The following is a 26,716-nucleotide window of genomic DNA, read 5'->3' as shown; positions in this document are numbered from 1 at the left end:
GTGCACTGGTTTGCCAACATCACTTAGAATAAATTACGTCTGTCGATGATGATGTGTATACAATGACTATGTCTGAGCGAACCAGTTGTTACATAGGTTCGGTATCGGCGTCATCACATAACTTACTGAGGAACCATGTATGTACAGTACGTGTGTTAGTACAAACAATGTGAGTTCTTCGACCCTCAATACAACGACATCAATTCAACAGTGCACATGGACCACAGTAACTACCTCTGTCTTTTCCGAAGGCGCCGTGGTACTGCCGGATATCTACCAGCGACACGAGTTCAACGTCCAGCCTGAGCATTCAGCGCTTCAGCAATCGCCCATCTCGGCCATGACGCCTGCAGACTCGGGGTCGGGAGTAGTTGCGCTCAGTGATTCTTCGCGGAGCTGCTCGAGATCGGCAAGCGTGACGTCGGCCAGAAGCTGAAGCTGCGAGACGGCTAGGTATGGTTCCAGAGCATGGGACAGGGCCATCGCTGATAGGGAGTCTAAGCCGTAAGACGTGAGAGGCACGTCAGGAGACAAGTCTTCGTGGTCTATGTCCAGCACATCGCAAATAATGTCGCCCAGCTCGCGCTCCAAGTCTTCAGAGTTATGGTCGGTGTCTGACAGGGATTCTTTCACCACGAGGTGGTCGTACAGGGGGGAAGACCCATTTTTGCTCTGGACGAGGCTCCAGTCGCAATCTGGGATGTATTGCCAGACAGGTCCTTCACGAAGCTTCAACAATGCGTCGCCGATGCACTCGCAGAGTGCTGTGAGTTTCTCGTCAGATTTGACCTAGGTCATTGTTAGCCGATGTAACTTGCCTTCGCACGTCATGGCCCAGGCGCTGAGGTGTCTAAACCGCGACCATTTCGTACTGTCGGTAGCGGCCAGGGTGAGGGACCCCCCGGTATCATTTATCATTGGTGGAACGATGGTCGCAGCGTTCTTGTATCGCTTCGTCAACCCTGTCAAAGCAGTATTTGCGCTGTGACGAGGTCAGTAAGGTTTGGCAACGCGACCGAGTCACGAAGCTGCTAGCATACCTAGCGTAATTGGTCTGCCCAGCATTTCCCAACAGCCCCGCGACAGACGAGAAGGCGAGCACGAAGTCCAGCGAATGAATATCGATGACCTTCTCCAAAGCATGGAAGGCACCCAGCTTGGCGGTGAAAGAGGCTTCGAATGTATCCGACGTTTGCGTGGCGAATGTACGGTCGATCAGGTTGGTTGTCATGATCATGCACCCGCCAAACGGTTTCTGGCTCGACGCCACCAGCTCCCTTGTTTCCTCGACCGATGATGCGTCGATGGCCTCCGTACGTAGCACCAAGTCATCTCGTGATCGCAGGTAAGCGAGAAGCCTCAAAGCGATGAACTCGTCTTTAGTCGCGAGTTTGGCCGTCCCTGAGCGGGAGGTGAGGACGATCTCACGCGCCCCGTTCTACGACGTACGTTAGTCTCACATCTGAGTCTGCATGTTCACAACCTGATACATCCAACACGCGACGGGTAGCCCAATCCTCCGATACCTCCGATCAAAATATACACCTTGTCAGGAGCGAAGATGGTGTCCACAAAGCATACGTCTGTTGGTCGTACTATGTCCAGCGCATCGATGGGAGGAGTGAAGACTTCTGTGAAGCTAGTAGGGTTCGACAACGCGAGCTTCAACGCATCCCTATAGCCCACGGGTCCTCGGCCAGAATTCTCCGACCCCAGTGCTGCGGTCATCCCATTGGAATACCTTGCTGGTTGCAGCCGGTGCACCGTCCTGTCGATGTCGCTGGCATTCGCTCCTCTCTCCCCGAAACCATGTATTCGGCTGCCGAGATAGTGCGCTCCTGGTCTCCGAGATGCCGGCCTGCGACGGCAAGCGTACACGTGCAGTCCGCGGCTCTCGTATAGCTGGCACAGAACGCGCCCGAGCCTGTGTCCGAGTGCGTTACGAGATGCATTCGCCCTCCAGACGCGAGGGGTCGCTGAATCTGGCGGACCCGATGGCAAGCACAGCTAGAGCTGCGCCGAGCACATGAGGACCCCGAGTGACATCGGGAATGTCCGACATCTGCAAGAGGCTCCCGCGGTGAGCAATGAGGAAGTTGGAGAGGGGCCCAAGTGTAATTCCAACATAGACATTTGGTAAGCCGTCCACGCGTCCGATGAACGCTCGGCATGAGGAGATATTGGACGACCAGCCAGGACACGGACCAGAACATGGCCTGGAGGTACCATCGGGTGAGAAACCTGCGAGAGGGTAGAGTGCTGATACGTCCATAGCGCTCCGGGGTCAAAAGACACGAGTTTCCTCGGCGCGGGCGATGATACGACCATGGGAGCACGCACTGAGCCATCCTCATGTACCGACATTTCTTCCTCTGCCAGCGGATGAGCACAGAGAGACTGTGCTGTCTCCTCGTATTCTCCAAGAGGCCATGTCGCGGGGAAATGACGCAGAACACCTGCCACGATCGGTATTCCTTACGGAGAGACCTAGTGAAGCCGAGAACCGCGTCGCCGTCCGTACCTTTGGATGCGATGAAGCAGAGGGACTCTCTGTAGGACGGGTTCAAAGAGAGGATTTTTTGCTGAAGTCTCATCTCATGTCCTCGGTGGTACTGGAAGATTAGGATTAGAAGCTCAGTGCTCCCGTCCTTGGATAACTGTGGCGGTTCCCCTATGAGTATAGCACAAGAGGCGAGGACGCAATTACATACCCGTCGACGATCATGGTCGTCTTCATATTTGACCCGTTGTCGCCCGACTCTGAAGAAATGGAGAGATGTATATCGAGTTGGCGATGGGCCATATCATATCGATGTTGGACTATCAATGGTGTTCGCCCGTGAGCTGCTACCTCGAGGGCATCTATGGTGCATAGCGTCTGGCCGCGTTCGTTCATGAGCTTGAAGTCGTAAGTGAGCGACTCTAAGCAGTGTCAGGACGCAAGCATCAAATTGCGGTATGAAGGCGTCTTACCAGGCATCCATTTGACAAGACTGCATGAGCGTAGATCTTCTCAGGCATCCCTTGAGCAAGCGCGTCATGGATAACTAGCGTCCCCAACTTTGATGGCAGATAGTAGTGACCGTGAGCGACGGCCCCAGTAATCAACGGATGCACTGCAACCTGCAGCGCAGCATCTAAATTGCAGGATGCAGTCGGTAGTCCGAGAGACTGAAGACAAGGTGTAGAATTTGATGAGCAGGCACCAGACGCCGTCCACTACTTGTCGAGATCGTCTCCTGCACCGCGAATTTCTATCAGAAATTCCTCCAGCCCAGATGCGTCAACCCCATGATAGCAGGATAGCACTCTCCTGTACGTGGTCCCGTAGTTGGCAATGAACGAAGATTATCATAAAACTCTTCGTCTCCATCATCTTCAGGCGTGCACGTATGTCGTTGATGGCCACTGGAGACGCATCTCCATCGAGTTCGCTTCCATCGAGAGATAGCCTGTCGCATGTACACGATCGTACTACCGAGAAATGTGAACTTCTCTGGGATGATGAGAAATGACGGACTCACGTCGGTGGCCACGTATTGACAAATCTGCCGCAGGTGCACTGTGGACGCTCCACTGCGAATCTTCAAGTCTCACGTCAATGGGCGTCGGACGTTCGGACGAAAGCGACAGGACCGAGTGGAATTGTATGTTCCAGAGCTTCTTCGCGCCAAATTCGAGTGCCTGTGGGGTACCAGTCAGCCGATCTTCCCGAGCGATACAGAATGCGCATACCATTTCCAGGAATCCCGCTGCGGGCATGATAGGTTCATTCTGTATGATGTGGTCCGCTAGCCAGGATGCGTCTGTGTGTTGATTCGCAGTTGAGGGTAGTTCAATGGGCCATGACGCATCTGTCTTTGGCGGGTGATCTCAAATGTCGAAGCTGTATATGGGACCTCCTTCCGCGCGAATGGATATGGAGGTATGTTTGCACTTGCGTTCTCTGCCATACCAAACAGCACATCCATATTCACTCGCGAGTAGCCCGCGCAGACTAGTCGCCCGACACAGTCCAAGAGCTGCATCGGCTCGCCGACGCCTGCAGTCCTGGATCGTTTCATCGGGCTCAGTACTGTCGTACCGTGCCCCGAGATCGCGGTGATATACCCCGACAGGACGGGATGGGGGCCCAGCTCCACGAAAATCGACTGCGGGTGCCTAGTGTGAATGGCGTTTATAGCGGGCTCGAACATTACCGGCCCAAGCGTATTATCCCAGAAGTAGCGGGCGTCGTAGGGCGTGTTCAATATGCCGCCAGTAAGAGACGAGAACGTCTCCACTTTCGTCGGTACGACTGCGTACTTCTTGAACACCTCCCCAACCCGCTCCTCGTAATCTGCCTGGCAGATAGCCATCATTGACGAGTGTACGGGTATCCGCGTTCGTAGCTGGGTCGCCAGAATACCAGCCGCCTTTGCCCGCGCCACTGCAGACGCGATGTGCTTTGCAGAACCGGACAGTGTGATGGCGTTCGGAGCGTTGTAACAGCCAACCTCCAGGGCAGCGGGTCCCAGCTCCGCGACGACGTCAACGATGGTTTCCTCAGCCAGCGCTGCAGAGCATGCTACAGCTGCCATAGCTCCATCGTGTCCCTCCAGTGCCTCCATCGCTCGGCCCCTTGCAATTGAGAGCTCGACTGCCATTGCCTTGAATGCCGCACCCGACGCATACACGACGGCCGTCTCGCCTGCAGAGTGTCCGATCACTACATCCGGCTTGACGCCGATGAAAGCTAGAGCTTCCATGAGCGCAATTTGCAGGATCGTTAGCGCAGGTAAGGTAATGGAGATTGGCCAGACGTCTCCCAAGGTGTCAGGTACATCGGATTCGCCGAAGAGGCCCACGTCTGCGATAAGCGACTTGCCAGTCACGCTTGCGTAGACTGCGTCGAGCTCCACCACAGTATCATGGAATGGAACGCATGTCCTGAATAGCTCGCGACCCACTGTACATAATCAGCTTGGTCGGTGGCATAATTCAATGAACTTACTGTTCCAGTGTTGGGGCCCTGCCAGGGAACACAAACACGATCTCCGGTGCTGTTTTAGGGGTGAGAGCCGGCTCCGAGAAGCGAGGGGTTTGTCCGTCTGGAGTAACAGCATACGCTTTCCAGAGCATTGACCGCGCTCGCCGACCGAGTGCACGGTCCATGTCCTTGTGGTCCTGCTCCGCCGTGAGGGCCTTGAGTGATTCGCCGACAGCAGAAGCGGACCGTGGTGATAGGCCGCCTATGATCAAGAGCGACGGGATCACCGAACTCTGATACGCCCACAACTGCGGAGTGCCATCAACGTCGGGCGCGTGAGCTTCAATAACGCAGTGGCCGTTGGCGCCGCCAATACCGGAGCTCGACATCGCGATGAGCGCACGGCCAGAAGGAGAGCGGATGCTAAGCTTCTCCGGAGTTACAGGAACGCGCATGTTATGCTCCGTCCACTTGATGGCAGGGTTCGGGATGGTGCAGTTGACAGTGGGCGGATCACACCATGCTCGATGATGTGGCAAACCTTGCATAGAGACGATAGGAATGCAGTGATCTCCGTGTGGCTACAGCAATGGTGAGTACCTTGATGATGTGCATGTCAATACGAGACGTACCCAATATTGCCCTTTACGCTGCCAACAAGCAGCTCATCATCTCTCCCAAACTGTACACCGACCCAGTTCGCCTCCGTGGGGTCCCCAGATGCAGTACCTAGGCGAGAGAGCGCGTGTCAGAAACAAATTCAGTGAAAAATACGGCAGATATACCTGTTGCGTGTAGCTCGACAAAGTCTATTTCTCGCGGAGACCGCTGCGCCTGAGCGAACGCACGTAACATAGCATTTTCTGCGCCAATGCGACTGGTGCATTCACGGGGCCAGCGAGCCGGAAGAATTGATGCGGTTCCGAGAATCTATGTATTTATGATGTCAGTGGAAGTCAAAGCCGAGTCTACCGGCGGAGTGACGCACTGTAGCATAAATCCTGTCTCGATCACGGAGCGCCGCGTCGAGAGGCTTGAGCACGATAGAGACGCACCCTCACCTCGCCCGAATCTATAGGGTAACCTCATGTGAGGAGACATTCATAACTGAAGAATGAGCTTCACCCGTTGGCAGTTGCATCGAAAGGTTTGCATTTCCCGTCGGGAGACAGAATGCCGCCCTGTGTGTACAACAGCCACTCCGTGAACCTACGCAATACAGGTCAAATGTCCTGTCAGATTCGAGAAGAATGTCCCTGTGCATGCTGACTGTGGTTGAGCTGACAGCGCCCACAACTGCCGCTTCGCACTCGCCATTCCGTAACGCTTGAACCCCGAGTGGGTGGCATATAAGGTTGAGCTACATGCCGTATCAAGAGCATAGTTGGACCGCGGAGATCGAGATGATACGAGACACGGTTCGCGACCATCGCTGGGCCGCCTGAAACGCCCCGCGAGCTTCCACGTCATCCTGGTAGAGTGGGATTCAGAGAGTAGCGAGAACCTCTCACACTAAATCACTCACATGTCCGGATACGGAAAACATGTCATGAGCCACAGCAGACATGTAGCAGCCGACATCCCGACCTCTGTAGTCGATACTCGAGTCAAGTAAGGCTAGGAACGTCGTTTCTATGAGCTTTCTTGTGCCCAGGCTCATCAGCCTGGCATCCTTGCTCGTGATACCGAACTCGATCGGATCGAAGAGGCCTATGTCCTTGAGGAATGCGCCTGTATCGGCGCCCACCTGGCCGGAAGCGGTTCCCTTGAGACTGAAGCATTATGAATATAAGTGCCAAACAAAAATATGATTGACAAGCTCACGTGTGCATGTTGAAGCGGTCTGCAGGCATCTTCTCGTACGCCTCTCCGCCTTGCAATAGGAAGTCATAAAACGAGTTGTAGTCCAAGTTCGACTCGCTCCAGTCACCACTCGGGAGTTCTGCAGCAATTCCAACCTGTACATAGAGCAAGGATTTGCCTCAGTGGGACTTCGAGATCAAAGTATCTTTGTGATCACTCACAATGGCGATAGGAGGCGATTTGTTCGAAAACATCCTAACAGCAATTTCCGATGCGATCTCTGGTCTATGTGGAGTATCACTGCAGAGAATGCTCGTGAGCAGTGCTGAATGCCAATGAGTCGAGTATACTTATACTCTTGGTGTGAGGATCATGTACTGCAGGGTGTGCTGACGAAGTGTACATTGTTGACGCAGGTCTCGCTGTATCAGTATCAAAGATCGACCGTCAAGCAACGTGAGATAAATGAGAAGACCACAATCAAATGATTATTGATGGCGGAAAGCAAAAGATGATAGAAGCAGAACAGTTTGTCAGTCACTTCGTTTGATAGAACACTGCACACAGGCCGACATTCAGTGTCACCGACGTGACAGTTGTTTATGGCGTGCGTACCGCTCGCAATACGCGCAGTACGAGCATAAGTCCCCCGCGGTTCGCGGGCCAGGGGCGTGAGTACGCATGTCAAGATGACATATGTGATCCCGCTGGTTTATGTGCCAATTTCGCATGCGCCGAGGCACCCTCAGTAGGTGGCAGAAGCGGCACAGGTATGGGAAAGCCTGGACACAATCCACTGGCATGATAGTTTAGCAATGCACATACTCGGATCAGGGACTGGAATCTCGATTCACAGGCGGCGGAAATCAACCCTGTGCATAAGCCACACTCTTGCAGTCGGTCTACCCACAACATCTCAAGGAGCGACATCCGACTACACGTGCTGCGACCCTTTTGCTCGGGCGACCAGGCTCCGCGCTACGATTAAGCACGACGCCCCGGCAAACATGATAACCTGTAGGGCCGTGATCAGCGCTCAACACCCGTGTCCAGCGGAACCAGCTGCCTGTCAGAAGCTCAATACAAGGGGCACTCACCGAATTGAACACGATTGGCTTGTACCACCGGCCGCCCTCGTCGAAGAGCGCGCCAGCGATGGGTGTCCCAGTCAACATGGCAAACGACGTTACAAAATACCCGAGTCCAAGACGGATCCTGTTCTGAGATCAGCCGAGCCCGTGAAAGAGAGCATGGTTAAAGATGACGCACCCGATCTCATGCAGACCCTTGGCAAGCGTCGCCGCCGCCGGAGGCATAAGTGAGATCACTGCGAAAGAGGATGAGAGTAGGGTCAGAAGAAAAGGAGGAATGGACGCACTTGCTCCCGAGAAGAACCCATACAGAATCGAGAACACGATGACAGCCCCGGTGGATGTGACGCCGAACATGGCGAGTACGAGCGCGCTTGTGATGACTGCCACAGGCGCGAGAACGTTGAACGGGCCGACGCGGTCTGCAAGCATGTTCGGAAGGGTGCGCCCGAAGATCGAGGCAGCATTGAGAATGGCGATCTGTATGACAGTCACTTCTGGGAAGCGGACATATGGGGCCAAACCGAACTTACGGTATAGAACGCCAGCGTCCCCGAGAGCCTGTGCAGGTTCACCCATAGCTGGAGGTAGAAATCTGGAATACCAAGGGTCGGTCAATTGAGGACACCGCAGAGGTCGTGCCTACTCACACGGGAAGAACATCCCCCAAAGTACGAGAAACAACCTGCGTAGCCGGCACCTCTCAGTACTCTAGTCTGCACGCACAAGTGGAGGGCCACACAAAGGGACACGTACCCGAACGCAAATAACCAGTACGGCCCGTCCGTCATAATTGCTTTCATGTCAGGTTTGGGCCCTGGTCCACGCTTCCTAGCGCTCGGTAAGCGAGTCGTCATTACCGCATTTGCTATGGCGAGCAGGCCGAGAGTAAGGAACGCGGTCGCACGTACTCCCCACGCGAAACCAGCACTGCCATTCACAAGCTTGTTCAGCATGATAGGGTAGATTAGACCGCCGACGCCAGAGCCTAGGGAAGAGGATGCCCTGCATCAGTGACCTTTGAACGTAGGAGAGTAAAGAGTTCGCCGGGGAGAGGCGAAAGTGCTCGAGGAACGCAAACGGCTCACCGGTCATGACAATGCCCATTGCGAGCGAGCGGCGCACGCGCCAGTGATGCGTTTGCACAGACATAGCCGGGACAAGCATCAAGCCGCTCCCGATGCCCATGCCAATGCCCTGGGAGAGCACGAGTTGATAGTATTTGTGCGGATTCGCGAGTGAGAGCATGAACATGCTGCCAAGTTCTCGAATTATGAGTACGTAATCCTCGGAAAAGAGACTGGGATAGGCGCGTCAGACTACCAGACGTACCAGAATACGTAGAGAATGCTGCCGGAGCCTACGACATAATGGAAGTAACCTTGATCGAAGAGTTTGCCCGCAGGAAGGCCCACGACGAACATGAAGAACAGCTGGTACAGTCTCAATGACAGTCGGAGGAAATAAGGCCATTGCGCGCGCACCTGTAAAGACCCAATCCAGCTGATGTTCGACGCAGACGATGCGCCTGAGAGAACATAGTAGTCCTGAAACACCCCGAACGAGTTGGAGTAGCCGAAGGTGGTTGTGCAAATCAGGAACCTTCACAATGGTCAGCGATAGAAGACGTGCACTATAAAGACAGAAAAACGTACCCTCCGAGGACAGAGAGCCATGCCTGAAGACCGCCATCCGGGATGTTAATCGCTGGTGGCGCAGCTACAACTTCGATGACGACCGAACCGGGTGGCGTAGATTCGTCTTTCGTTGCTAGTTCAACCTCAGACAGTGGACCCATGGGCCTGTCAGACATTGGTCTAAGCTGCGTAGGTATGATGCGTGACGGTAGTAGATAGGACCACTTGAGGCGTGCGCACGATTTATACAACACATAAGTCGAAACGAGGCTCGAGCAGAAGTGGACCGGGAACGCCGGACGCTGTGCAAATACAAGACGCTTGCCGGCTTGTATGGCCTGCAACGGAGAGTACTCGAACCCTTAACTTAAGGTTCGACAATGCGGTTGCTCAACTAAGTCTTCAGGAATTTGTGACAGGAAGACTGTGACCGAGACATGCCGACATTACGGAAGAATTGAAGCGCGGATGAGGCTGTCCAGTAGATCTCTGCAAGGTGCCAGGAACGTATCAAGCACATCAGTATCGCGCATGCGGTACCACACACAGAAGACACTCACCAGTTCCACGCCAAAGACACGCTTGCACACACTCGGCAGAGTGGTATTCTTGAGAGTGGCAGCCAAGACCTCCGCTGATGAGTCGATGCAGCCTCAAGTCCGCAGCGTGGTTCTGTGTCCTTGCATCTGGCTTGTGTGTCAGTGATTCAACTATGCCCTCAAGCAAAGCACGAATCAGTAGTCCATATCTGGACCCGGTACGTCTGTCAGGTTTGGGGAAGTTCCAAACACTCACCAGGACGTATTCTATGATCATCATAAGGCCGATCTATTCCACTGCCATTTGATTCGTGTCACCGTGAGTGCAGTCAGCCAAGAAGGACCCGAATGGCAATGCTGGCTGCTGCTGGAAGTGAACCAAAATTTGTGGTCGATTGAGGTTCAAGGCAAGCTCGAGTTCAACGTTAACGCTGTCCTCAGCCACACCGGCAAATAAGTACCGGATGTCAAGTTTCCTTATATAATCTAACTGTCATCATGACTTACACGAGCGTAACAACCTAATAGTACCATACTTTGGCCATACTCAAGGTTAAAGCGTAAAGGCGCAGTAAGTTGTCGCTACGTATACACCTCTGGGTCGAATTGACGAAGAGACAACGTAACAGATTGACACCTGGCTTCGTGTGTGAAGTACTGGTGCGCGGTTCAGATTGTGCGGGCCCCCGGATGTGCCGAACATGTTCCCAACTGTGCATTCGTCCACGCTGTCACTCCTCGCCGCAGTGGAGTTCGTGTGGTGAATCTGACCTCCTCCGGCTTCCTCCACACTATCGCCAGTCCGAGATATCGACTTGTGACTGACTAAGCCACCCGCGCTTCGCGGTTCCAAGGGGTTTGAAGTAATGGTATGTCACAGGCTCAGGGCTAGATGCGATATCCGTGCGTTGTCACACGCAGTACCTAGTACTGTAAGCTTACAACGGTGTGTACAGCGGCGGGGGAGCGGATGAGCCCAATCATGGATCTGCCAACACTGATACATTGTTCAGGACGGATTAGTGCTTTTATGGCGCGGGACGCAGCCAAGTGGTAGCCCGTATCTCAGGCAATGGACGGACATACTCCCATCCCAGCCACGATGAAGGCCGTTGTTGTCCAGAAGGCAAGTCCCCATTCTGTCGAATGTCGTCTCGAAAAAAGCTCAACCCCGTAACACCGCCAGGGAAAGAAGGCCGTTGTGCAGGACCACCCGGTCCCCACCCTCGGCGACGATGACATCCTCGTGAAGGTTGTCGCTGTCGCACAAAATCCGGCAGACTGGAGATGTAAGTCTTCAGTCCTCTACCTGCATGTCCGTCGCTGATCGGAATCTCATCCGTCGCCAGTCGTCGACGTTGTGCAGAATGCGGGGACGGTCCTCGGGTGCGACTGGTCTGGGCACGTCGTGCAGCAGGGCAAGAACGTCACATTTCCGGAGCTCGGCATGCACGTCGCCGGTTTCGCGATGGGAGGTACTTATGTCGACGGCGGCGCGTACTCGGAGTACGTCAAGACCCCCGCGGTGCTTGCGTGGATCGTTCCGGAGGGGACTCTGAGCCATGAACAGGCTGCAACCGTCAGCGTGGGGTATGTCGTCTGTAGTTCATCATCCCCGGTGTGATTACGCAATTTCAGGCTTTTCACGGCAGTACAATGCTTGTACCATCCACAGCGTCTAGCGCTCGTAGAGCCACCGGAGAAGGCGGACGGCACCGAATGGGTATTCGTGCATGGGGGAAGTTGTGCGTCTGACTGGTTAAATCGTTCTATCCCAGTACATTCCTGACTATGTTTTGTCAAGCTTCGGTGGGCCAATATACCATTCAGCTTGCACGCCTCTCAGGATACAAGGTTGTCACGACTGCGTCTCCCAAAAACTTCGACCTCGTCAAGGCTCTGGGGGCAGATGCGGTGTATGACTACAAGAGCGCCGACGTCGTCGACGCCATAAAAAAGGTGACGGAAAATGGCGTGCGCTATGCGGTTGACACTCAGAGCACGAAGGAGACCCAAGAGCTCTGTGCACGCTGCATGGGAGCCAACGGAGGGAAGCTCATCCTAATGTTCCCGCCGACGTTCAAGGCTAAGAAGCTCCGCAAAGACGTGGAATTCATCCGTGCGTATCTCAGTTGATTAGGCGGTGACTGAAGCACGCCGACTGACATCCAATGGGGTAGACACTTTGTTGTATACCGCGTTCGGCCGCCCTTTTTCGCTCGGTCCGCAGGCGAAGTACGCCGTGCAGCCCAATGACAAGGCGCAAATCGCGGCATTCATGAAGAAGATGCCCCAGCTCCTGCGCGATGATTGTATCGTGACGAATCGCATAAAGCTGTGGGAGGGCGGGCTGCAGGCGATACCCGAAGGTTTGCAGTACATGAGGGAAGGGAAAGTTAGTGCGGAGAAGATCGTTTACCATTTGTGATCTGGATCCTGACCTGACAATAATATTCACGATCTTGAATTGGGTAGAGATGACCGGGGCGTCAGATGTGCGGGGAACCTGCGGAAAGTGAAGGATGTGTCTACGTCCAGCTAAATTCGCAATGTTTTACAATATCTTGAAGCGGTCCGTCGTAGCACCAGGGAGGTTACTGTCGGCATGTTTGCGCGCACTAGCGGAAACCCGTGCTCCGCTACGGACTGGAGGTTATCAATGATTGCATGCCAGTAGTGCTATGCGCGCTGAAGAGGTACGAAGGCCACTCCAAGTCAGCCGCCTCCTTCGGCCGCACGGGGAGTCAGCTTCAAAGCTATACTACACAACAGTCATATGCCAGTACTGCTGTGCGCGAAGACGTATACGTTGTACGCAAAGGCCACTCAGCCACCTCCCTTCGGGAGTCGGCTTCGTGGCCTCATCGAGCATTTTTCTGCTTGCAATAGTTTAGTCAACATTGATGTAAGTACGGATTCCATAGCACGTTTACGATCAAGTCGTCTTTTATCCAAACTATGGCTAGTGCTAGTGAACGGGGCCAGGATGGGCACGGGTAGCACCGCGGGAGCGCAGGGCGCATACCGCACCCGCGACCCGCGACCTACGCACCCATACCCTGCCCGGGTTCACCGCCGGTGTCGACAGTGGACCGCTGGTTGACTTACCTCGGCAGTATCTGCGCGGGTTTGGGCTTGTTGCCTGCACCCGCCGTCCTCCCCGTCCTCCGTCTTCGCCCCTCACGCGCCATCCTCACGCACTCCCGCCTGCTCGCTGTACCCACGGCGCCCTCGTCGGCTGTGTTGGCATGCGGGGCACCCTGTGCGTTCGCAGTCGGCGCATTGCGCATGCCCCGACCCTGCCATTCGCTCACGCTCGCGCAGTCCCTTCGTCGGCGGGGCTTGCGTGCTCGCCCTGCGAGTTCGCGGTCGCCATGCGTGTGTCATCGTCCGGTCGTGTGCCCGCTCGCCCGTCCACTCGTCTGCCTGCGTGCGCGTTCATCGGCCGTGTCTGCGTACTGGGCATTCGCCCTCCATGCTCGCGGTCGGTGTGCTGCGCGTGCGCCGGCCTGCCCAACAACGTCGCCGTTGCTGGTCTTTTGCTCAGCGCGTGGGGTCTGCCCACCATCCGCTCGCTCGCGTCCACACCCACTCGGTTCCGCACTCACCCTCCACCCATTCTCCTCCTGCTCGCCGCTATGCTCGCACCTGTGGTCCGCTCATCGGCCGCGCATGCACAGGGGACCTCTGCCCTGCGCGCTAGTGGTTGGTGGTGTTGCCGTGCGCCCACCGTCTACTCGCCCTTGCGCGTTCTTCGCTCACACGCGGCGGGTGGTCCGTTCATCGGTCGTGTTTGCGTGACGTGCATTCGCCCGGTGCGCTCTGACGTGCGCGCCGTCACCCGCCGTGCTTCACGTCGCCGCGCCCTGTGACTGCAGTCAGCGCGCTCGCTCGCGTGCGTCTGCACTCACCTTTCCCCGATGCCCTTCTTTAGCTCTCGCGCACACCATCCGTTCGTCGGCTGTGTCTGCACGCAGGGCATTGGCCCTGCATGCTCGTGGTCGTTGTGCGTCTTGTGCCTGTACTGTTGAAGTTTGTGTTGCTGCACGTCACGCCCGCCAGCCCCTCGCTCTCGCCCTCGCTGTGCATGTCGTGGCCCACTTGTCTGCCCGCTCGCATGCCTGCGTTCGCCTTCGTCGGCCGCGTCTGCGTGCACTGGGTGTTCGGCCACCACGCTCACGGGCGGCGGTGGACGTGTGCGCTGTCGCCTGCCGCCCGCCCGCTCTCTCGCCCGCCCGCTCTCCCGCCCGCCCGCTCGCTCTCCCGCCCATCCACTTGCTTGCACATCCGATTGCCCGTCCACGTGTGCCCACCTGCGCACCAGCTCGCCCGCCTGTCCACTGGCTCCATGCGCGTTCGTCGGCCGTGTCTGCGTGCTGGGCATTCGCCCGGCGCGCTCGCGCTCGGCGTGCGCATCGCGTTTCATGTCACCACGGCGACTGCACCCTGGGGAAGGTCAACTCCGGTGCTTCAGACCACTGGGAAGAAAGACGTACATTCTGCCTACTTCCCTCTAATCTGTATGTGGGAGCCTGCATCTCGGATGACCTAGCCTGCTTGTGTGTCCTGTCATCCGGTCGCTCAAGCGCTCACTAAGAGGATAGTACAGTGTGAGAATATGACTGGCATACCTTGGCCTTCACTGCAATCCCTAGTCGGGCTCATCATCTCCTGCGCTTGACGATCCTCACGCCGACGCGCACTCCATGGAGTATTGACAGGCGGTGGTATAGCTGCCATTTGTGCCGAGTTATTGTGGCGAAGGCGGGCAAAGGACGGCAGTGTAGCGGCATAAGTAAATTCAAGCCATCTGCATGGATATGGGATATGGAAAAAGTGTCCGCTGTGCAGAACATGTGGAGCGAGGGCCTCCGAGCTTGCAGAGGAGGAACGCGCAGTGGCTGAGGGCGCCGCGTCAGACTCAAGAGGTCGGGCAGCGCTCGGTGTTCGTCTCTCAGCCAATGAGATGTCATCTTTGTCTCGTCCAATTGTCTGCCGTGTGAAAATTATCGACGCCTCTTGTAGAGTAGATGCTAGTCTCCCCAGGCAGACGTAGAAGCGCATGCGGGATACTGATAAGATCAGATTTATGTCATTCACAGAGTAGCATCCTTAGACCATGCTGAATCAAATCAGGGTTCGGATCCGATTCGCAAGACTCAGTGTGACGGGCCACATCCTCGTGTCACAGTAAGTAAATAGGTGAAGGGCCGTGAAGCCCGAGCCTGACGTGTACTGTGATCTCAGGTATCCTCTCACAGGCCTGCAGGAAGCGCATTCATACTGCTTTGCAAGATCAGTGATCGCAGAACGCACACACAGTACACAGAATGAATACACCTCGCATTGGTGACACACGCTGTTCCGGCGCGCATGGAGCTTACGTAGCGACAGGATCAAAAATAGCGTGGTACTTATTGAGAACCGACTCTATACACACTGGCGTCCTTGACTCAGTGACAGCCTTCGATGGGACATCTTCAGACACTCAATCCGCGACAGTCGATCCCTGCATCTGCAGAACAGAATAGAAGTTGAGCGCCCATCGCTCGTCGGCCGTTTTTCGGGAATCAGGATTACGACGGTAATGAAAGACTGGTGCGGCCCATACAACTTCACACTCGACGTGCTGAGCTGAGATCGATTGTGGAACTTATCAGGGTCGCGGGGAACACGATACCAAGGTTCAGAGGCAGAAAGAAGAGATAATGAGTGATGCAGTGATGAGACGAAGTGACAGCGAGCGACTGAACTGACATTGTACGAGTATCCTCGTATCCTTGAGACGCAGCGCTGTACGGACATCGTGATTATCCTGTCAGTGAGCGAGGCGCTTCTCCGTGCCTACTGGTTTTTCAAGCAGCCGATAAGTATCGTAAAAATAGTCAGTACGGATGAGCGCAGACGCTCCACGGCGTCCTCTTCATCAGGCGGCCCGAGAGGTATGAACAGACTCACCGGACAAGGGTGTCGCTATCACGGGTTCCCGGGTCACAACAAAATGTTCGACCCGACTTGTGAAGCTTGATGAATGTCAGGCTGTTTAGATCGCGGACTGTTTTGATCGCAGACAACACGTCGGCCGTCTGCACAAAATCTGGGTCCTTGTTAATTGAATCATGAATGGCCCAGCTTAAGACTCCGTTCTGCAGACCATCGTATATTCGGTGAGAATTTGTACACGTCAACGTCATGGATGTTCTGCCTGACACTCACCGCGACAGCGTGGTGGGTTTTCCAAAGCACTGCGAAGCCTGAAGATTGATGCACACATCTATCATTCCGGAATGAATGAAAAAGAACGAATAGACGGACCCTGAGTACACCGCCGAACAGCCTGTAAGGCAGTGGCATATAGTATTGGCTGCGCATGCCTTCCCGCGGCCAGGTCTCAACCACCTTGACTTCTGGCATAAGATGGCGGCGCATTCACGGCAAGTTCGTCGGCAAGTTGGCAGTCAACACGCTGCTCCGATTGATATCCTGCGGTGTGTTCACCCAGGCTCGGGACTATGATATCCTGAGCCAACGCAGACTTCAACATGTACCTGGAGGATGCTCAGGTATGTGAAAACGTTACATACACGTTAGGAGATGATAGCGACTCCAGTTGATGATTTGACGGTGATGCCTTCAAACCTCCTGAGAATGGTGATGGATGAGTAGATGCGGGCAAAGGGCATAGCCAAGAATTATGAAGTCGAATGACTGCGCTGACCTTCTATAGCGTGGGCGATCGCAATGCATATCATGGGACCATGTCAGCATGTCGGGCCTTGATCATAGTACGCTGATAGTGCCTTGTAGCCTGAGATCGCCAGTACAATGCAGCGAGCAACGTTCCGATACACCCTAGGACCCTGCATTTGGGTCAAAGCGTTCAATGATGCGATTCACAGGATGAACTCACTACCCGGGGATTATCCTGACCGTTATGTAACAGGTCCGGAAAGCTCGGAGAGCCCTCCCAGGGTCTCGCGGAACGAGACCCTCGGTGGCAGTGACTATTGTTCACGGACCTCTCCAACTGCCATCGAAGAGATAGGAAATATGATGATAGAAGGCAGTGGTGATAAGCTGAGGCCGCAGTATAACAATCGGCGATACTGTCGATCATGTCATCGACGGCCATCCTCCCAGACTGCGACTCGGACAGCTTCCGCGTGAGGAGGGTCCAGCGAGCTCCACTGGCAGGGTACGATGATGCAGAAGATGGCACAGCAGTCCGGTTTGATAAGGCGTTATGAGACACCGGATGTTTTTCATTGAGTATGTGCTCACCAGACATCGAATTCTGAGGGTGTTTGGCTTCTGTCAACGACATGCCTGAGACCACCGACTCGGGGTTACGAGACTCGGTACATGACTTGCTTATGACGGTGAAAATTGAGCATTTCAGCTGGAATATTCTCCCGGATGCCTCAGGACTCTAGCTGTGAGAGAGAACTTGACGAATCCCAGGACGGTGTGCGTAAGATCAGTAGAAACATCAATAATAGACCACCAGCCTCCACCAGCGCTCGACCTTCCTCGAGCATCGGCGTCTAAATGATTTGCCTCATATGGTAACTCCGAGGCTCGGTCACGCCCGTCATTATGGATGATTCTCTGAATTGCCCACCGGACTGAATGATCCCCTCCTCCTCCACGACGTACCATCATTGATACTTGAGGCTTCACTATCTGATTCTCAGACATCCTGAGCTTCTCAATCGCAACATTGATGAGACTGGACTGCGCAGAAGAGCATGGATTCCCGTCGGAGTGCCTCAATGGTATCGTAGTACTTTGTCCGAGTCGTGGTAAGTACGACCGGGCCAGTCTGGTGGCAGGTCGTTGGGTGTAATTCGTGATGGCGAGAAAAAAAGTCAACTTGTGTTATAAAGCTTGGACATCGTATCTTTGTGTATGTGATATCCCGAAGTTGCGCTTTTGAGTTGTTCATCCTGCTTCAGCCTCAACCATTCCGCGGAGTATGTCTACCCTACAACTCGATTTGAACCCTACTGTGGGTAGTGTATTCATTGGCGCGCTGTTCTCCGCATTGTGAGTCTTTCTCTGGTACTGCCTTGTCAGGGACTCGAACTGATTCGTTGCACTGGCAGGTTCTACGGCTCGACATTGGCTCAAGTTGCGTATTATTCCTGGAACTATCTGCGCCGCGACAGACTACTCGTGAAGATACTCGTGCGTTTTGTATTTGTCACGACGTAGTATAACCCTGATTTTAACCTAAGTGGACCCTCTAGGTTTTTTCAACTTTGTTGGTGCGAGGGCTTGACACTCGGTAGCACGGGACTGACTAGGTCGATAAGGGCACTCGACACGGCCATAACCATCTCGGACGTCGGCGTATGTGGTCTCCAGACATCTTAATGGCCTGTCGGATGCTAAGCGAGGTTATGAATATGGCAGATTACATGGTCTTTCGTCGTCCAGGGCCATGGGCAGCTACTTGCCCTTATCGTCGTGCCGAAGTACTTCGTTTCTGTTCACGCTGTCTGCTTCCTTCTAATGTAGAGTTCAATTCAGATTGTATGCAGTGAGTTTTTCAATCTCTCATTGGAGGTTCAGCCGGCGGACATAAATCAAATCCGACACATAGGTGCAATATGCGATGTTGGTGCGGATACTCCTTGAAGAATTGAATAAACATAACCTACGACTGATAATCCGCCCAGCGCGCGACTATATGCATCGTGCAAATGTATTCAAATCCACAAGCTCTAGAAATTCCGTGAAGACTGACTCGTATCACGATGCTTAGCTTCTATATTCACGGAATCTGGCAGCGTGAGTCTAATTTACATCTGATCGCTAACGCTCAACCATCTCTACGTTTCTCAGTACTTGAGCAGTTTGGAACAACGTATAAAATGCGACTGGCGGTGACTATCCCTCCCGTGAGTGCACTTTTCTAGGCATCGGACCGTCGTATGCTGATATCAACATGACTGAGCATAGTTGGTCCTATCTCTACTGGCCCTCGGTGAGTTAAGTCCGAAGAATCATGATCACCTGTACGGTGACCACTGACCACGGACAATACTAGCATTTGGCTTCGGTGAGATGACGTTATTCATGGCAGATCACGAACGACACTAATAACTCCTTCGCCATTGACAGTGGGAGTATACGATACTGCGTGAGCAGAGCCATAGGTCACGAATGGCCACACATTGACGTGATCTCAGTACGCACGGCTGGATCATCTCGAATACTCTTCGCCCGGACGTGGTAAGCCTCTAGGCCAAGTGCGATGAAGTTATTTGAGGTGACAGACACGCAGGTGCCGAGCGCAGTCAATAACTGCGCTGCCGCAGGGGCAGACATATGTATATGTGCTGCCCTCTGGTGGACGTTGCGCAGCAGAATGACGGGCTTCAAACAGTATGCAATATCTCCGCGTTTCGCTCTGTATTGGGCTGACATACGTCTGAAGCACCGACAATCTCATCAAGACACTAACAGTCTACATCGTCAATCGCGGGATCCTCACGACGTGAGTTTCGCCGCTCCCACTAGACCATCTCGCTGATCCCAGACTGGTCGCCTTCAAGCGTGATACAGATCGTAAATCTAGGAATGGTTCGTCATTGTGTTTGACACTCGTCGGCGCCCCGAGCTAAAGAGCGCCGCGTTAGTTCTTGTCTTCCATTGCACCCAGCACGTTGACGTGGTTCATCTTCAACTGTGCGGGGGTCAAGAGTACGCCACAGCATGTCTACTTTGATGCTCGAACTCACCGAGTATTACTCACAGTGTATGTCAACTCAATGATGGCCGTGTAAGCAACGATCATGGGCTCCCATCGTCTGCGCTAACTCGTGCCTCATTGACATTTCCTTCAGCCTGAACGCCCGCCAACACCTGAAGACCGGAAACGGGGTGTCCTACGTATCCGGCTTCACAGAGGGCACGACTAAGGTCGGTGCCAGGAAGGTCGCGTCCACGAACCCGGAAACTATTCGCTTGGATACGTACAGAGGCCATTCTGCAGATGATAGTATATCTCGCTATCCGTAGTCGAGGCTTCCTTGCCTCAACCACGGCTGTGCTTTGATGCTCTGTAATTCTAGTTTCCGACTTTGTCCAAATGATAGTGAGACTGCCGCCTGCCACTTACCACAGTGGCGTCGATGATTCCTGAATAGGCATGCGATACTTGTTATCGTTCACAGACCCGACAGCAACTCGACAGGCGAGGAATCGCCTTGCAGGGGACCTAGCCTAAACGGGACCGGTATGGGTCGGAGGGTTTCCAACATGCAGCTTGATACGGATAGCCCGAGCTGAGCCCGAGCCGGGCTTCACCGTGCACGCCCGCGAAGCGCCTGAGATCTCATCTTTACCAGTCGGTGGCAGGCGAGTTCGCTTCTGCGTTGCGCACGACCGCCCGGCGACTCCCAGCATTCCTCCGCGAAGACCGACGTGCCTCCCATACAGATTTCGTAGCTGGTTTCTCTACATATCTTTGGAATTGTGGTGAGCTGTGGATACACTGGACGTGCGGACACGGCAGCGACTGGGCGACAACATGATCCCACCGCGACTGGGCCCAATACGGACTGAGCTCAAGCTTAACTTCATTCCCATTACGCCGTGCGTACAGTATCCATAATAACTGTATCAACCTATTTGTGGGCTTCCTGGTGCGTGTCGTCCCCCTCAGTGGACGTCCAGTGTCGAAACGACGAGCGCTCCCGAGTTAATCGAACTTCGCGCCAGGGTCTTGATCCGTGGAAAGCACGTACTTGAATAACACGGCTCGTTAGACCTAAGGTTCGAAAATTGCGTAAGTACCCTGGAAATGCCCACGTCCTCCAGCTGCTAAATCGTTTGTTGATGGAGCGCGAAAGTGAGCGGGAAAACAGCTCGTCGGGATCCACTGACGTCGAAGTAGCAAGGTCATGTTCGTGCTGTGGAGGTCATGTCAAGGGTTTAAACCTGTCCGATAAGTGAGTCTGTAAGCAGTGATTGCATGGATAGGAGGAGCCGCTATAACACGCGTTGACCGGCCGGGCACTCGATGTTCCGCGCTGTCCTCATGTGCCCTATGGGGGTATTCATGACATGCACGCACTGCTATGCAAGGACGTCGACATACTCAAGGCCCGGGAACTCGGGAGCCTTGACAGAAGTCTGATACTGCGATGCCGTGCAAACAAGTGGGGGTTCGCTACGAGATTAATGACAGGAAGTATTATGACATTTGTGCCAAGGATGAAAGGTACGGCAATGAACATACAAGCCGTCAGGATATCTCTTGTGATGCTCATGAAGAGGTCATGCTCGCGCCCCACTCGCATCGTGTTGATTCAGGGCCTTGGGAACCTGCTGCACAATCAATCACCTAGCGAGGCCAATCGCAGGTCAATACAACATATGATACGCCTGTATATAAAGGCAGATACACACTTCGTCGCCAGAATCGTATCTGCCTCGCGCCTCTTGGCATGGCTTGCCAACCAGCCTCCAGGAGCCCGATAGTCCCCTCCGGCGTTCATGCCTGCAAGCTTGTCAAGGCACGCGTCCCTCGGGACGATATAACTTGATGCGTCTGTCTTTCTTGAACTTGCTCGAGGTCAAGGACACGAGCGCCGGGCGGCTCGGGCGCCGGTGACCGGAATGCCCACCGACTGGACAGCGCGGGATGAGGCAGAGTAGGAGAATGCTATCCAAGAAACCATGAAAAGCACGCTCATAATGCACGCGAAGGGTGAGACGTACTGACAGCATGAACCCGGACTAGATATGGTGATTGTCACGCCCAAGTCGTACGTCTTCACCTGCGATTCCGCTTAGCGATCCCATCCAGGTTTATGCGCATATGAACGGACTTCAGCCTCTGCATCTCAGTGAACACAGCGCGCATTCTCCTGACCTATCACTTTCAGGCATACCGTCAGCGAGCCTCGTCTCTTTGAATGGGTGCAGACACCGTCCTAACACGACATTCGCGCGATGTCTAAGCCGAGGCAGACGTAACAATGATTTGGTGTATCCTTCGAGGCCGATGTCTGGGCGCGCGAGGTAGAGTCCACACCGAAATTGAGCACGGCTTCGAGGGAGGAGGAGGGCTTGAGGAGGGCACTAGGCAGCTCACCGAGCCCCGTCGTGGGCGGCAGGCAAAGGGTGGCCGACACGGTGCACGTGGATGATGGATCGTCCTCTCGCCGCGGATTCATCTCGTTTCTCGTTTCTCGACAGTGTGTTTCTTCCTCAGCTCCTTCTCTGCCCTCCACCATGCTGCCGCCAGTCTTGGACCCACCGGATGCTGCTTTGATGCAATGTATCGTGCTGGCTTACGCTCTCGACATGTCTCCACCGGTGGACTCGGGACGCGCCCGTTTGGGAGCGACTCGGTCGCTCCCCCTCACTAGCTTGAAGACGTGGGTGCTCAGCATCATCTAATGTTCTCTAATACTCTCAAAAGCTCGCAACCTGAGCCACACACGCACGCCCGGGTCGCACAAAGGAACCAGAACATGTTGCTACTCCGGCGAGACGGTGGGCTGGCCGTCACCACTGCAATGTCTTGTAAACGGTGTCCTGGATAACGCATACTTCTTTGGACCCTAAGCCTCTCCGTCTTCATTTACGTATATTGTACGTTAGTTAAGCATCTAGGTCTGGGTGGTCCGCCGAGTCGAAGACTCGGGTGACTTTGCTCAAGCTACCGCTGCCAGTACGTCTTGTCTCGTTCGTTAGTTTCCTTACATGTTTCTTGGAATGATACCAGTTCATTCAAGGTCTACCTTCACTATCAAATCATCCGCGAGCGCCGCCCAGCATCCACCTCCTCGACTGGATAACCTGCACGCTCCATGATCGCGTCAAGTGCACCGTGTTGAAGACGATGACGGCGCCTTTCTGCCAGGCGTCCAGGCATGCATCCCTGAGAAGACGGGAGGGCCCGCCGCATAGGATGCTCATGACAGCGGGAGGCGGCGATGCCTGAGGGACGAGAATGTGAGTACGGTATCAGTATATGCGATCGAGTCCGTACAGTACTGACTAGCAGCTTACCTATCTACGCAGATGCTGGTACAGCAGTGGCAGAAGCAGAGGGCCCGGCGCAAGGTACGAGCGCTACTATCTCAAGGGTAGCATACAAGGCTGTGCGGATATTGTCTAGTGGACGCGGCGGCACAGATTGTAACGGTCGTCGCGGAGTTATTTCAAAATCCACAATATGACTTTTCCCCCTCTATATCTGCCCACGCTTGTCGAAAACTGCTCGATGGAGAACATGGCGGGTATTGATATGCGATAGTTCAACAACAGTTCCAAGCAGACATACGGGAAGCGATCCGTACCGAACGAATAGTACACAACACAATACGGAGAGTGGACAACTCCAGACCATCCGGTCGACGAACACAATCGTATCGTAGACACCCAGTAAGCCCGTACGTATCAAGACTCCAAGACCATAGCTTACAAAAGCATCATGAACAGCTACACCGAGAATGCGAGTATACTACATGATATCGGCCAATCGCAATCCAAGAAGTGGTTCCTGCACGGAAAGATTCGTCTATCATCGGCCGCAGTTCGTCATGAATTGGCTCAAATTGTCCGTCTGCAGTGAACGTCAGCATTCAGCGATGATAGTCTATCCAGCAATGCACGATCGGACGTACACGTCGATACCACCATCATCCGTCTCTGAATCAGCCTTTGTTCTGATCCTGGCTGCCCGGCTCGTGGTGCGACTCGGACGGTTGTGTGGGCGCGTCGCCCGGTGCAGCTAATCCCTCCTGATTCGGACGAGGGTCGCCGCCTTGACGTTCATCTGCGTGCTCGACCGCGCCTACGAGTCCGTCCTGACGCCCTTCGTCCACGGACGTGCTTGCCTCCGCTACTACGCGTGCGGCACCCGACCCGTCTGCATGTGGTTCCGTGGCCTCTAATGGCTGCGATCGCTCGGTCAGGGCCGCGTCCTGCCCTTGAGACGATTCGTCGAGCGTCATAGCGGTCACCTGCAGGGCGTCGCTGACGCCTAGCAGTGCGGTGTCCGTCACGCTGGATGCATCGGATGCTGCGCTCGAGCGAATACTCACGGCTCGCTTCTCGACGTCGAGCTCCTGCGCTGCAGTCCTTCTGAATTTTCGCCGGACGTCACGGCTAGAGAGATGATCAGCGACGATTGAACGAGTAGAGTACAAAATTCCCCGCTTACATGAACTGCATCATAGATCGCTTCGGGCTGTCCATTCGCGGTTCCGGTGGGTGCTGCTCGTCCACAGCTTCCGATGTAGACTCTGGGTCAGCCACCTGCGGAGGGTTGACATGCTGTTCGCCTTGGTTCTGGGGCTCATCTGGAGTGCATTCGAGCCATCCTTTGCTGTTGCAAGAGTCAGCCGGGGTGCCTAGAAATTCTGAGTGTCAGAGATTACTGACTAGTTGTCTGGCTCTATCCCATCCGCTTCCAGGCGCTGTTGTGTCGATTTCGTGACGTCCGTCAACTCGATGCGGAATCCTGGAATCATCCCCGATGGCGTCCAATAATCGCACTTGAGCACCCACTGGAGTCGCCGCGCGATGCGGTTGGTGGACGTCATGACGTTCCGGTGAATCTTGGTTGTACCCAAGGAGTCATAGATGTCGGACTGCACGATGCGAGCCAACACCCAATCGAGTCTGTATATGGTCGCGGGAGGCAGGCGTCGCATAGCGTCTTGCAGTTGCACGCGGCGGAGGGTAGCCATGTACCTGTCGAATCGGTGGAGCATGCCGGCCAGGTAAGCTCCCCTCGACGGCTCGGCTGGCAATAGGTACTTGTTGTTGACGGACAACATGCATATGGCCAGAATGGTTGTTGTGAATTGAATGATGGATATAGGGTCACGGTGTGTGCCAGCGTATATCACTGAGAGTGCATTCTGCATTGATTTCCAGTCTATTCTAGACGTCAGCTGAGGCCCTTTGCGACTGATGCAGACAGCTAACTCACCTTGAACACTTCGCAGACGATATAGCTCAGTACACGGTGCACAGTCATATGATCTTGCCTTCTCCATCCAGTCCACACGCACCCCAGTGTTGTACGACCTGTCCTCCGCAAGGAAGTCAATCGTTAAGTAGACATTTTGTAAAACATCCAAGGTAGTGCTTTGTTGCTCTACAGAAATTTTACCATCGCGTAAATGCTGAAACAAAGACATGCACGCATTGTGGCCGTCGTCGAGAGGCATAGCACGGATGATCCCAGCCACAGTGCAATGGAATGATTCAAGGTCGAGAGGTTTGCCGTCTAGTTCTGTCCGCGATCGAGTGGACGTGTCCAGCACCATGCGACCGATCAAAGTGGTAGAAGTGCTGCCCAAAACATCATATTGCAGTTGGCTACCAGCTGGTAGAGGAGAGGGCCCGGATACCCGTGAACGCGCATATTGTCGTTTTGAGAGGGCGGCGGTGACGGTTCGGCCAATTCCCGTCACAGCGTTGATTGCTCGGGCGATAGGCATCGCTCGCACGCAGGTTTCTAGTGCGCGAAGAACGTCTGTGTCGTCTGAGATGGAATAAATGTCCGAAAATAGTGATTTTTCTTCGCTGCGGGTTGTCCAGTCATCCAGGCATAACTGTTCATGTCCTAGCCAGTTACTCGTCTTCATCAACGCACGCACATGTGCTTCGCGCTGAGCAAGGAGTATGCGGACCTTCTCCATTGGTTTGTATATCCACGCGTCAATTGTGGGTGGAATCGGACTCGGTAGAACGACGAGGCGGATAACCGCGAGGATTGTGCGAGGCTGGATGGTCCAATAAACTGCCCAGCGAATCCACCGACAGGCCTCGCATATCCACCACGCTTGCGGCGACTTGTAGGGACTGTAACCGACAAATGCGGGTGACACGGAGGTGAAAGCTAGAAATAGAAGCAAGGCGCCGACGAAGACCGTGCTCGGGACGGCGATGTCGAGGCCAAGCTCCCAGAGGTAGCCCACAATCCCGACAAGGAAGAGGACGAGGGCCACCTGAAGAAGAAACGGAAGGATGCTGACCATGGACTCCACTTGCCACTTGTCCATTGCGTGCCTACGGAGCTGCCACGTCCAAGCCTTCTGGGATGCGTCTTGCAGCCCGGCTTTCTCCGTCGCATGGAAGTTCAGCCATTGGTTGACGGCTAAACCGACGGATGCGGCGCTGAGACTGAAGACCAGGGCGACGAACCACAGCGTGGCAATCCAGCGGGGTGCAGCGGGTGGCGAGGGGAAGTTTGCAGATGATGAGTTCGTAAGAACCATTGGCACCGGCACTGGGTTCGCGGAGTTGGCGGCCGCCACGACAGCGTTGGTAGGTATGTTACCGAGTTGCACGGATAGTATGCGCTCAAGGATGGCCGTATTGAAGTCGGGTGCCGGTAACAGAACAGCATAGTACTGAACCACAAAAGCAGTGAGGACAGCGGAAAACAAGCCGGCCTACAAATGGGCCAGCATTTTCTCGGTTATTCTTCCACGGATCACTAGAACGGAGGTGTAAGCGTGACTCACAAAGACGAGGAGTGTGTTGATTTCATTCCGCCATCGTTCTGCACGGTCCTTTTCGTAGGCCCACGCTGTATCTGCCAACTTCAACCACGCGTCTGGCACTGTTTGCGGGTCTCGCGGCTTCATGTACTTCTCGAATACTTTGAACAAGGCAGTTTCATCCATCACGGCCGACGGT

The 26,716-nt window shown here is 54.5% G+C and overlaps 6 protein-coding genes across 6 annotated transcripts; 2 read left to right on the top strand and 4 right to left on the bottom strand.

Moving 5' to 3' along the window:
• Positions 1–318: 318 nt before the first annotated feature.
• Positions 319–9,676, bottom strand: B0H18DRAFT_954918 (uncharacterized protein; the record flags this gene model as incomplete). Its single annotated transcript, XM_048042303.1, has 34 exons — positions 319–764; positions 873–982; positions 1,041–1,438; positions 1,546–1,718; positions 1,742–1,982; positions 2,206–2,456; positions 2,522–2,550; positions 2,712–2,899; positions 2,974–3,137; positions 3,320–3,496; positions 3,525–3,684; positions 3,736–3,858; positions 3,900–4,929; positions 4,994–5,439; positions 5,511–5,550; positions 5,602–5,698; positions 5,755–5,899; positions 5,958–6,002; positions 6,025–6,041; positions 6,179–6,329; positions 6,495–6,741; positions 6,794–6,927; positions 6,994–7,072; positions 7,388–7,554; positions 7,870–7,987; positions 8,042–8,099; positions 8,151–8,343; positions 8,397–8,458; positions 8,514–8,548; positions 8,620–8,851; positions 8,952–9,163; positions 9,196–9,296; positions 9,348–9,465; positions 9,519–9,676. The coding sequence occupies 34 exons, from the start codon at positions 9,674–9,676 to the stop codon at positions 319–321; spliced, it is 6,345 nt and encodes a 2,114-aa protein (XP_047893416.1).
• A 1,435-nt stretch (positions 9,677–11,111) lies between these two features.
• Positions 11,112–12,467, top strand: B0H18DRAFT_1094818 (GroES-like protein; the record flags this gene model as incomplete). Its single annotated transcript, XM_048032393.1, has 6 exons — positions 11,112–11,165; positions 11,226–11,328; positions 11,389–11,629; positions 11,678–11,784; positions 11,844–12,158; positions 12,220–12,467. 6 exons carry the CDS (start codon positions 11,112–11,114, stop codon positions 12,465–12,467), a joined length of 1,068 nt encoding a protein of 355 aa, XP_047893415.1.
• Positions 12,468–14,466: 1,999 nt separating this feature from the next.
• Positions 14,467–16,583, bottom strand: B0H18DRAFT_954916 (uncharacterized protein; the record flags this gene model as incomplete). Its single annotated transcript, XM_048042302.1, has 9 exons — positions 14,467–14,627; positions 14,671–15,111; positions 15,229–15,302; positions 15,480–15,554; positions 15,797–15,832; positions 15,998–16,185; positions 16,256–16,313; positions 16,355–16,376; positions 16,439–16,583. 9 exons carry the CDS (start codon positions 16,581–16,583, stop codon positions 14,467–14,469), a joined length of 1,200 nt encoding a protein of 399 aa, XP_047893414.1.
• A 1,109-nt stretch (positions 16,584–17,692) lies between these two features.
• On the top strand, positions 17,693–20,164 carry B0H18DRAFT_360826 (uncharacterized protein). Its single transcript, XM_048037758.1, has 21 exons — positions 17,693–17,945; positions 17,995–18,085; positions 18,145–18,226; positions 18,289–18,302; positions 18,355–18,391; positions 18,455–18,516; positions 18,572–18,581; positions 18,645–18,662; positions 18,721–18,746; positions 18,807–18,832; positions 18,887–18,942; positions 19,004–19,028; positions 19,092–19,103; positions 19,166–19,184; positions 19,234–19,276; positions 19,329–19,429; positions 19,482–19,541; positions 19,600–19,627; positions 19,684–19,747; positions 19,802–19,826; positions 19,891–20,164. The coding sequence occupies exons 2-21, from the start codon at positions 18,015–18,017 to the stop codon at positions 20,063–20,065; spliced, it is 954 nt and encodes a 317-aa protein (XP_047893413.1). The 5' UTR covers positions 17,693–17,945; positions 17,995–18,014; the 3' UTR covers positions 20,066–20,164.
• A 2,559-nt stretch (positions 20,165–22,723) lies between these two features.
• On the bottom strand, positions 22,724–23,110 carry B0H18DRAFT_1007651 (uncharacterized protein). Its single transcript, XM_048028742.1, has 2 exons — positions 23,069–23,110; positions 22,724–22,996 (listed from the first exon to the last, which is right to left on the bottom strand). Exon 2 carries the CDS (start codon positions 22,973–22,975, stop codon positions 22,811–22,813), a length of 165 nt encoding a protein of 54 aa, XP_047893412.1. The 5' UTR covers positions 22,976–22,996; positions 23,069–23,110; the 3' UTR covers positions 22,724–22,810.
• A 2,744-nt stretch (positions 23,111–25,854) lies between these two features.
• B0H18DRAFT_876826 (uncharacterized protein) lies at positions 25,855–26,664 on the bottom strand (the record flags this gene model as incomplete). Its single annotated transcript, XM_048040516.1, has 2 exons — positions 25,855–26,469; positions 26,542–26,664. Coding segments are annotated over 2 exons (738 nt in total), but the record flags the coding sequence as incomplete, so codon positions are not given.
• Between the last annotated feature and the right edge of the window lie 52 nt (positions 26,665–26,716).

This window comes from Fomitopsis serialis (assembly GCF_022376445.1).
Source record: "Fomitopsis serialis strain Sig1Antser10 chromosome Unknown B0H18scaffold_33, whole genome shotgun sequence".
NCBI lineage: Eukaryota > Fungi > Basidiomycota > Agaricomycetes > Polyporales > Fomitopsidaceae > Fomitopsis > Fomitopsis serialis.
Note: the sequence above shows the minus strand (reverse complement) of the source record. Positions and strands in the feature narration are given on the sequence as shown.